Source organism: Osmerus eperlanus, chromosome 2, assembly GCF_963692335.1.
Source record: "Osmerus eperlanus chromosome 2, fOsmEpe2.1, whole genome shotgun sequence".
Classification (NCBI taxonomy): Eukaryota; Metazoa; Chordata; class Actinopteri; order Osmeriformes; family Osmeridae; genus Osmerus; species Osmerus eperlanus.
This window is the reverse complement of record NC_085019.1, coordinates 24385053-24396619: the sequence shown is the minus strand read 5'-3', so window position 1 is coordinate 24396619 and position 11567 is coordinate 24385053. Positions and strand designations below refer to the sequence as shown.

Sequence of the window (11567 nt, the reverse complement as noted above, 5' to 3'; positions counted from 1 at the left end):
CGCATTGCTAGCATTGAGAAACTCTAGCTACACAAAATATTTACTGTAAAATCTTTCAAATCTGTAAATACTAGCTATATTTATGCACACAGCCAGTGTGTCCCTTTTTCATTTATTTGACACATAACAATGTTTTAAAAACGTTTAAAAGTCTTGCTAGTCGCGGTGCTGTAGGACAGTAGCAGTGTCCAGTGGCACCCTCGTCTAGATCCTTCTCTGCGTTGATTCACTTGCAATGTTTTCATCAAAGTGCCGTATGGCAATTTTATGCCGCATGTTGCATTCGAAAGGGGAGGCAAAGAAAATACACACTGCTGGGTGTTAAATTTTTTTTAAGTCACTTTTCTGTTCTAAAACGCCTTTTAAAATGTCAATGACTTCATACAATCAGCATTCATTAGCAGAATGCTAGCGTGTTATGGGCAACAACGACTCACCTTGTAAGAAATCGAAAGGACACAAGTACTCGTTCATTCAACTTTCGACCTATAATCCATTTTGAATTTGCAATCTACAATCAAATGAAACTAAAATCAAATCTGAGATTTCTCAACTACAATCAGGCAAAATACACTAATTTAGCCGTCTAGCTCCAAGTGTTAGTATTTGTGTTGTGTCTGAACAGGAAGTGTTAGTGTTTGTGTTGTGTCGGAACAGGAAGTGTTAGTGTTTGTGTTGTGTCGGAACAGGAAGTGTTAGTGTTGTCGGAACAGGAAGTGTTTGTGTTGTGTCGGAACAGGAAGTGTTAGTGTTTGTGTTGTGTCAGAACAGGAAGTGTTAGTGTTTGTGTTGTGTTGGAACAGGAAGTGTTAGTGTTTGTGTTGTGTCGGAACAGGAAGTGTTAGTGTTGTCGGAACAGGAAGTGTTAGTGTTTCTGTTGTGTCGGAACAGGAAGTGTTAGTGTTTGTGTTGTCGGAACAGGAAGTGTTGGTGTTTGTGTTGTGTCGGAACAGGAAGTGTTAGTGTTTGTGTTGTGTCGGAACAGGAAGTGTTAGTGCAGGAAGCCTCAAAATCGTTTTTGAGCTTTGTGTAAAATAAACATAGCCTTTTTCAATTGGTAAAACCTTGTCTACTGAAGGTGATGTATTTTTGTCTACATTTTTCAGCCCCACCCTTACGTTTCTTAGCCTGGTTTTCCATCGTTATTCTTCTCCCGGTGCTCCCGATGGCCAGTCCGCTACTGCGGGCTGTGCCGCGGTGGTGGATTTTCAAGTCATATTATTTTAAATTCTGGTGCTGTCGGGGTGCTGCAGCACTCTCAGCCCCCCTAGTTCCCGCGGCCATGGGTATTCCCTCTCCACTGAAATCCAAAACTCAGCCAGTGTCTTGGCTGAGAACACTGCCTTTAACGTTCGGTCGCTTGACAGTTCAACTAATACGTCCTCCTTGTCGGATGTCAGATGGTTTGCCGTACTTACAGTGAATGGAAAATCAAAAGGCTGATGGCTTTTTTATTTGCATGCATTAATTAAACTACAATTTTTAACTTGTTAACATTTTGGCAAAAATATGCTATTTCTAATTGTTTTAAAATGTTCCTTGATTTCTGGAAATCATCTCGCGACCCCCACTTTGGGAACCACTGCTCTAGGGGGGTCCGGGGGCATGCTCCCCCGCAGGAAAATTTCTCAAATTTTAAAGTTAAACGCATCAATCTAGTGCACTTTAAGAGCAAAATTAAGAGGCTAGATCAATGTATAAAACTTCTCCCCACTCTGCCCCTGCAATTATCCAAACGAAAATAGGCTAACAGCTAGCCCTCTCAACCAGAACAAGCGCAAGTGTCACTTGAAGTGCCTCCCCCTCTGTCTTACCCTGAAGATTCACCTCAAAATGCATCGAAAATGCAAACACAAGATTTTTGTGGAACTTCAATGGGGAATAAAGACAAGACAGATAACAACATTGAACACTACACAGTAATTTATTTTTTTCATTTACATTTAGTCATTTAGCAGACGCTCTTATCCAGAGCGACTTACAGTAAGTACAGGGACATTCCCCCCGAGGCAAGTAGGGTGAAGTGCCTCGCCCAAGGACACAATGTCATTTGGCATGGCCGGGAATCGAATTGGCAACCTTCTGATTACTAGCCCGCTTCCCTAACCGCTCAGCCACCTGACTCCCTCATTTAGGCGAATAATTTTTCTTAGTGACACAGGAGGTGCCGGATCCAATAAAAAAGGTTCCGGATCCAACGTCGGAGGTGCCGGTGTGTTCCGGCTCAAATTAAGCACTGGTCAGAATGACCCGAAGATAACACAAGGGTTAATAGGGAGTTGATAGGCTCTGGTCAGTTCTCTTTCTTTTAGCCTGCTAGCTAACACTTTCCGGGTCACCGCTGCATCTAAATAACGTAACATTCACTTTTCACAACGTAGAAACATATCCCCATTGATAAAGATAACTACAAAATCTAACGTATTTTCTTGTAAAAAAAAAAAAAATCTCTACTTTTTATATATAAGGACTGCACACACTAAGATCCTTATATTTACTGTATGTACGTGCCCACCAAGTAAATTCCTTCTCGAGTTAACTATTTGGCGATTAAACTCATTCTTACAGTGCGTGTCCACTGCAGCGACATGATGCGAGCGACAACATGTTTTCCATTCATTTTCAATGGAGCCAGGCGAATCGCTTGCGTGGTGCATTGTGGGTAGCAACGCCACCGAGTTAAGATTTTCTCAACTTTATGCAAATGAGGAGCGATTTTCGCTAGCGATGGCCAATCGCAGTGTTTTCTTGTTTCTCGTAACGTAGCAACCATGGTGAACATTTCTAGCTTTCTAGGTTTCAAGGTGGAGGAGAAACTAATCGTTTGTGTGGCTGCTTACCCAGTCCTGTACGATACATAGCTGTATTCGTACAGAGATGTTAATAAAAAACGATGCATGGCGCAAGGTTGCCGAAGTTGTTGGTGCTTGTACTTTCAAATTCAGTCTAGTCACATTACCTAACTTCGTTCTGTGGTAACTAGCTAGCTAGCCCGGCTGGAACTCCCTATCGTATCGACAGATTAGCAGAGACTTTGAGTAATATAATATAACGTTTTTTACACATGTCAACGTGTATGTCTATTAAACAGTTTTGTATTTTGTATACAAGTTGTATTTTGATCGATGTTGCGAGTACGTACACCCAAGTCTGCACACTTGGCCATGACAACTACAACAGTGACTTTAGAGAACTACATTCTACATTAATCTGTTTGAAACGCCCCCGAGCGTGGTGAACTGTGGGAAGGCGAGCGATGGCAAGCGATTTGCGTTGCTGCAGTGGACACGCACTGTTATTCTGAATCAATGGACATAAAGAATGGGCGGGCTAAATGGCACCGTGGACGTGCTGAGCTTCAAAGTAAGCACAAAGTCGCAAATCCTGGACGATGCCAAAAGCAATGCATATAATGTTGTTAGATTTGCAACTGAACTTTGAACTTCAAAAACAATAAAACGTAAGGCATCACATAGTTCACTGTACATACCTACAGCCTGGGAAACAACTTTAGCTTTACATTGAGCATATAACATTCTTCTTTTGCTTTCAATGGCAGATTGCGAACAAGTTTATGAAGTGCAGCAGCGCCACCTACTGTTCGGGAGTGTGAGATCTGCGCTCTCCCTATGCTGGGGTTGGGGTGAGGACAACAAGACACGAGGGAAACAGCGTCATCCTTTGTATAGTTAAAATTAAGAAAAGGAAAAAAAGAATGCCCATTCTACCTATCTCGTGAGGTGGATTTTCATTAACTTCTGACAGAACTGAAAGAGTACATTTAAATTTTTTTGAGAAAATCCGTCTCCACTGGATGAGTTACGTACTAGAAAACATTTAAAGTTTGGTCTAATCAAATGTAGTGTTCTCTCTGTGTGTGTGTTCTCTCTCTCTGTGTGTGTTTGGTCTCAGGTGTGTGTGTTCTGAGTGTCTGAGAGGGATCTGAAGGAGGAAGCAGATCTGAGTCTGGAATGTTCTGGCTTCACATCTTTACTGTCACATGCAGACCTCACCACTCAAGATTGACAGGTGAAAGATCAAACAACCACAACAGAGAAAATACAATTTGAAATCACAGAAAATAACTTCAACAAGGTCATCACGGCTCATACAAGGAAGGCTGGGTGGGGGGGGGGGGGGGCACAACGACCTAGCACAACGATCATTAATTCTAACTCTCTCTCTCTCCTTAGCAGATGGGTGCAGTTGGGAAGACCTCCAAATGAGAGCACAGTGCTTCTATCCTATACTGTTGTCACCGGCCAATCAGTATCACCATCATCACCATCATCACCATCACCATCACCATCATCACCATCATCACCACCATCATCATCATCACCATCATCATCATCATCATCATCATCACAGAATTCTAGTTCAGCTCTGTCATAGTCCCCCGACCCCTGACCCTTAACAGAGGTCAGAGACATAGTCAAAGTCCTTGAAGTGGTCCTGGTCGAGGCGCGTGAGGGCACGGCGTTGCCGCGGCGGCGTAAGGGCTGCCCTCTCGGCTGTGAACTCCCGGTCAAAGTTGCTGACGTCGTGGCGTCCGCCCAGCGCCGGCAGGAAGGGAGACGGTAGCTGCTTCTGCAGCAGAGCCGCCCACAACATACCCTGCACACACAGGACAGGGCGCGAGGCAGGAAGGGAGACATGGAGAAGAGTTAAAGAGAGGGGAGGGGGGAGTGGGGGGGGGAGTGGGGGGGCGGTGGGGAGAGACCCACCTTGAAGAAAGCTTGTTTCTTGACGTCTTCAGCATCTCTCTCTCCAGAGCCCAGCCGTCGCTCAGGGTTACGCCTCAATACACATACAACCATGTTTACACACACACACACAGAGCGATGCAATGTACTGATAGCAGCTACTCACCCGTCTCATGATGGAGATGGCGTCTGCAGACAGGAAGTTAGGGTAGCGCACCTCATCGTTCACTATGCTGTCAAACACCTCCTCCTCATCATCACCTGGGAACGGAGACTGAGACACACACACACATATACACACACATATACACACACACATATACACACACACATTTACACACACACACATACACCAGGGATAAATAAACACGGACTTGAGGACGCAGATATGTGTGTGTGTCTGCATGTGAGAGTGTGTATGTGTGTGTACATATGTGTGTGTCTGTATGAGTGTGTGTGTGTGTCTGACCTCTCCGACCAGCATCTCGTACACTAGGACCCCCAGGCCCCACCAGTCCACCGCCCGCGTGTACGAGGCGTCAGTCAGGACCTCCGGGGCCAGGAACTCTGGTGTCCCACAGAACGTGCTGGTCCGGTCCCCATAACCCATACCTGGGGGGTCACACACACTTTACTGGTATTGACTCACCCTCTCACCTCCTCATTCTCTCACCTCTTCATCCTCTCACCTTCCTTGCAGAGCCCGAAGTCTGCTATCTTCACATAGCCCTCTACATCTAACAGCAGGTTATCCAGCTTCAGATCCCTGAGAGAGAGAGAGAGAGAGAGAGAGAGAGAGAGAGAGAGAGAGAGCAGGAGGGAGTCTTTTTGGTAGTGTTGCCTAGGTGATGAACGAGGGGATGAAGGCTGGGAGAGAGGGTGAGAGAGAGGGTGAGAGAGAGAGAGAGAGAGAGAGAGAGAGGGTGAGAGAGAGAGAGAAAGAGAGGGTGAGAGAGGATGAGGGTGAGAGGGTGAGAGAGAAAGAGAGGGTGAGAGAGGATGAGGGTGAGAGGGTGAGAGAGAGGATGAGAGAGAAAGAGGGTGGGAGAGGGTGAGAAAGAGAGAGAGAGAGGGTGAGAGAGAGGATGAGGGTGAGAGACAGGGTACTCACCGATAGACAATCTTATGATCGTGAAGAAACTGCAGACCCAACACCACACAGCCTGAGTAGAACCTGCCACACACACAGACACACACACAGACACACGCAGACACACACACGTCAGTCCCTAACAGAAATTCTAACCCTAAACCCCAACATACAAAAAGCACTTGAATTTGTGCCCACAAGATCTGTTTTAGTTATTTACTCTTTACAGACACTACTATTTACAGACAGTCACTCACACATGCACATACTGGTACAGACACTCACACACGCACATACTGGTACATACACGGCCCTGGCTTCTGTGAAGATGTCGGCGTGTATGTGCATCATGAGGTCTCCACCAGCCGTGTACTCCATCACAAAACACACGTGTTCTGGAGTCTGGAAACACGCATACAGGTGGAGCAGGAAGGGGTGTCCTGCCACCGTCTCAAAGATCCTCTTCTCACACAGCAGACTGGGGGGGGAGCAGGAGAGAGAGATGGAGGAGGAGAGAGGAGAAAGAAGGATGGAGGAGGAGAGGGATGGAGGAGAGAGATAGAGAGGAGAAAGGGATGGAGGAGAGAGAGGGTCAGAACATGTACATTTAGTAATTTAGCAGACGCTCTTATCCAGAGCGACTTGCAGTAAGTACAGGGACATTCCCCCCGAGGCAAGTAGGGTGAAGAGCCTTGCCCAAGGACACAACATAATTTTGCACATCTGACCAGGTACAGAATGGGTACAGAAGTCCTGAGACCAGAAGGTCCTATTGGTCTAACAGATGCTAGGCTGCAGTTAGACAGCTGGGATGGTTATTGATGAGTTATTATGGTCTGTACCTGTCCACCTCGTCCCTGGCAACAATGTCTCCCTTCTTCAAAGCTTTGATGGCGTACACACTTCCTGTCCGCTTGTACTCCGACAACAACACCTGCACACACACACACACACACACACACTCACACACATACACACACTCACACACATACACACTCACACACGCACATACACACAAACACGCACACACATATACACACACGTTAGCTTAGTTTATACTCCCCTCCCACTGAGTGAAGAATAAATATTATGAAAGACACAAGCATGCACACACACACATGCACACAGTAGAGTACCTTTCCAAAGTGTCCTCTGCCCAGGACAGCAATGAGCTTGAAGTCTTGTAGACACAGAGGCTCTCTCTGGTCCCTGGTACACACACACACACACACACACACACACAGTATCATGTTGCAGCATCTCTACATCAACATGAGTTCTGTGTGAGCTGTATGTAGCCTCAAGTCACGCAGTCATATGGTGTGAGGTCTGGTGTGTGTGTGAGGTCTGGTGGGTGTGTGTGTGTGAGGTCTGGGTCTGGTGGGTGTGTGTGTGAGGTCTGGTGGGTGTGTGTGAGGTCTGGTGGGTGTGGGTGTGTAAGGTCTGGGTCTGGTGGGTGTGTGTGTGAGGTCTGGTGGGTGTGGGTGTGTCAGAGAGAGAGAGGTGTATACCTGGGGGAGGAGCTGGACAGGCTTGTGGTTGGCTGGTCTGGAGGAGAGACACACAGGTCCTGGGAGAGACAGACCAGAGTTTCTGTCAGTGGTTCTAATTGGCTGGTTCCTCTCCTCTCATTACTGTTATTTCATCAGTTAGTCCAGTAATCCAGCCTCCCTACTGACCACACCATCTGCCACCTACACCCTCTCTCCATCCCCCCCTTTCCATCCCTCTCTCTGCCTCTCTCCATCCCCCTCTCTCCATCCCTTTCTCTGCCTCTCTCCATCCCCCTCTCTCCATCCCTCTCTCTGCCTCTCTCCATCCCCCTCTCTCCATCCCTCTCTCTGCCTCTCTCCATCCCTCTCTCTCTGCCTCTCTCCATCCCCCTCTCTCCATCCCTCTCTCTGCCTCTCCATCCCCCTCTCTCCATCCCTCTCTCTGCCTCTCTCCATCCCCCTCTCTCCATCCCTCTCTCTGCCTCTCTCCATCCCCCTCTCTCCATCCCTCTCTCTCTGCCTCTCTCCATCCCCCTCTCTCCATCCCTCTCTCTGCCTCTCTCCATCCCCCTCTCTCCATCCCTCTCTCTGCCTCTCTCCATCCCCCTCTCTCCATCCCTCTCTCTGCCTCTCTCCATCCCCCTCTCTCCATCCCTCTCTCTGCCTCTCTCCATCCCCCTCTCTCTGCCTCTCTCCATCCCCCTCTCTCCATCCCTCTCTCTGCCTTTCTCCATCCCCCTCTCTCCATCCCTCTCTCTGCCTCTCTCCATCCCCCTCTCTCCATCCCTCTCTCTGCCTCTCTCCATCCCCCTCTCTCCATCCCTCTCTCTGCCTCTCTCCATCCCCCTCTCTCCATCCCTCTCTCTGCCTCTCTCCATCCCTCTCTCTCTGCCTCTCTCCATCCCTCTCTCTGCCTCTCTCCATCCCCCTCTCTCCATCCCTCTCTCTGCCTCTCTCCATCCCTCTCTCTGTCTCTCTCCATCCCCCTCTCTCCATCCCCCTCTCCCTGTGTCTCTCTTGTTCCCTGTCATTCTCCGTCCTCACCACTAGGGGGCCGTCCAGCAGGTCTGTCCTGCTGTCAGACTCCAGGGTCAGCTTTTCCACTGAGATCTCCCTGCAACACACACATACACATTTAGTCATTTAGCAGACGCTCTTATCCATAGCGACATACACACATTTTCATATTTAAGTGTGTGTGTTCTCACCCAGCAGAGCGTGTGTTGCGGTGGGGTAGGTGTGTGTGTATGGCGGCGGGGTAGGTGGTGTGTTCTCACCCAGAAGAGCGTGTGTGTGTGACGGGGGGATAGGTGTGTGTGCTGGAGGGCAGGGCGTTCCTGAGAAGGCGGACCCAGGTGGAGATGTCCACGTTCATCTGACGAGCACGGAGAAAAGCCTTCCCTGCAAACACACACACAGACACACACGCACACAGACGCACACACACAAAGACATACATACACACAGAGAGAGAGAGAGAGAGAGAGAGAGAGAGAGAGAGAGAGAGAGAGGTTTCAGGATGTTCAAATCTATGGTCAGCAGTTGACTTCCAACAGACAACACTCACACACACACACCTACACACACACACACCAGACACACACACACACACACTACTCTATCCCACCATTCTGTTTGGAGAAGATCTTCTTCTGTCTCTGCAGCCTGCGGCCTCTCTCAATGACAGGATTGAAGAAGGTGACCTGGACACACACACACTCTTGTTGGATGTTTGAGCATGTGCAGGTGTGTGTGTGTGTATGGCATGTGTGTGTTTATCTGGGGTGTGTGTGTGTTTATCTGGGGTGTGTGTGTGTGTTTATCTGGGGTGTGTGTGTGGGTATCTGGGGTGTGTGTGTGTGTGTATCTGGGGTCTGTGTGTGTGTATCTGGAGTGTGTGTGTGTGTGTGTATCTGGGGTGTGTGTGTATCTGGAGTGTGTGTGTGTGTGTATCTGGGGTGTGTGTGTGTGTGTATCTGGGGTCTGTGTGTGTGTATCTGGAGTGTGTGTGTGTGTATCTGGGGTGTGTGTGTGTGTGTATCTGGGGTCTGTGTGTGTGTATCTGGGGAGTGTGTGTGTGTGTGTGTATCTGGAGTGTGTGTGTGTGTGTGTGTATCTGGGGTGTGTGTGTGTGTGTATCTAGGGTCTGTGTGTGTGTATCTGGAGTGTGTGTGTGTGTGTGTGTATCTGGAGTGTGTGTGTGTGTGTGTATCTGGGGTGTGTGTGTGTGTGTGTGTATCTGGGGTCTGTGTGTGTGTGTATCTGGAGTGTGTGTGTGTGTGTATCTGGAGTGTGTGTGTGTGTGTATCTGGGGTGTGTGTGTGTGTGTGTGTATCTGGGGTGTGTGTGTGTGTATCTGGGGTGTGTGTGTGTGTGTGTATCTGGGGTGTGTGTGTGTGTGTGTGTATCTGGGGTGTGTGTGTATCTGGGGTGTGTGTGTGTGTGTGTATCTGGGGTGTGTGTGTGTGTATCTGGGGTGTGTGTGTGTACCTCAGCCAGCAGCACACCCTGAGGCTCCATCTCCAGGTGAACTCGGTGCGTCTGGTTGTCCAGGAAGTCCTCCAGCTTCAGGTGCCTCAGAGCACACAGGGCGCGCTGGTCCCTCCAGTACACAGCCAGCTCCAGCTCTCTGGCCTGGATGGGCCCCGGGAGGTCAAGGTTCTCATGTGTCACTATACTTGTCTATACACACACACACACACACACAGATGGCAGACAGACAGGCGTGTGTCTCACCCTCTTCAGGTCCAGGGTGAAGGTCTGGTCCCAGGCCTGCTCTGCTACAGGACCCCAGCAGGTCTGACCCACTACACTGCTGTCCAGTCTCAGCACCGCACTCACCTCCGCTGCACACACACATACACATATATATACATATACTTTCAGTTTCTCCAGAACAGTTTCTTTCCAAGGGCCATCAGGCTTCTGAATGGACACTGATATGGACACTGATACACTCTCAACACTTTCTCACTAGCCACTTTACACACCGTCACTTTCAGCTACTGGTTGCACTATCAGCAATATTGCACTATTGCACTAATTGCACCCCACTTGTCTCTAGGTTAGTATAGGTTTATAAGGTTAGTATAGGTTATTATGTGTATTCGAGGTTTAGTATACTGTACAGTATATTGTATATTATTTTTAGTGCTGTCAGTTTAACGCGTCATTAATGGCGTTAACGCAAACCCATTTTAACACCGTCAATTTTTTTATTGCGCGATTAACGTTCTTTTTGCCTAGCAAACGTTGTAGTTTTTTTCACATGCTGTTGCAACAACTACTGACGTTAGAAAAACTAACACCACACCGGATCTAGCTAGACCGGAAACAAAACAACAGGCACGCCGCACACACTTGTTTGGGCTTGCGAGCCGGCTAAAGAGTAGTAGGCTAACGTTACGTTTTGAGTGGATAGGGAGCGCGAGACGCCAAAATGGATGCCAATAAGTTCTGAATGGAAAGTTTACTTTTAAAAAGTTGCCAAATGGTTCCATTGACAAGACCAAAGTGATCTGTGTGTTTTGTCGTTGTGAACTGAGCTATCATCGCAGCACGTCCAGTCTGAAATACCACTTGATGGCCAAGCACACAGCTGATGCAAATTCTCCGCCCCCTCGTCAAAGCCAGGCGATTGCAATGTTGTTTTCAATTTAAAGAAAACATTTGCACCAAGCAATCTGATCCACTTTTCCATGTTGATAAGAGCATTAAAATGAGAAAAAATAATTGGACAAAAAGAAATCAAGGGACATTTAGAATAGATAAAAATGTGCGATTAATTGCAAGTTAACTATGACATTAATGCGATTAATCGCGATTAAATATTTTAATCGTTTGACAGCACTAATTATTTTGTATATTTAGGAGGTTTATTATATGTTTGCTTATCATAGATGTAATCTATGTTAAACTGAATACTTATATGTTATGTTATGCCAGGTTGCTTTGCGTTGTCTTGTCCCAAGAATTTCAGTGCCCAGTCTGACCTTGTGTTATTCTGTGCATCTGACAATCAAAGACTTGAACTTGATATATACACACACATATATATACACACACACACACATATATATACACAGTCACCGACACACACTCACAGGAGAGCTCATCGGTCTTGGCGGGTAGGCGGAGACTAAGGCTGGAGGCGGAGCGACTGTAGAGGCTGGGCAGCTTGAAACCCCGCCCCTCAGCAGGCTGGTAGCTCGGCAACACCACACCATGGCTACGACTCCGCACAGGAACCGTCTCCAGCAGACCGACACAGCCCAACAA

At 47.8% G+C, this 11567-nt stretch overlaps 1 protein-coding gene across 1 annotated transcript in view; it reads right to left on the bottom strand.

Moving 5' to 3' along the window:
• Nucleotides 1-3974: 3974 nt before the first annotated feature.
• Nucleotides 3975-11567, bottom strand: part of pkn1b (protein kinase N1b) — a 9747-nt gene continuing 2154 nt past the window's right edge. The window contains 16 exon segments of the mRNA XM_062484228.1: nt 3975-4617; nt 4728-4810; nt 4875-4980; nt 5176-5318; nt 5396-5472; nt 5818-5880; nt 6104-6274; nt 6639-6730; nt 6933-7005; nt 7308-7366; nt 8334-8403; nt 8567-8690; nt 8917-8992; nt 9780-9923; nt 10026-10135; nt 11393-11564. Coding sequence (XP_062340212.1) covers nt 4414-4617; nt 4728-4810; nt 4875-4980; nt 5176-5318; nt 5396-5472; nt 5818-5880; nt 6104-6274; nt 6639-6730; nt 6933-7005; nt 7308-7366; nt 8334-8403; nt 8567-8690; nt 8917-8992; nt 9780-9923; nt 10026-10135; nt 11393-11564 — 1767 coding nt within the window. The 3' untranslated portion in view covers nt 3975-4413.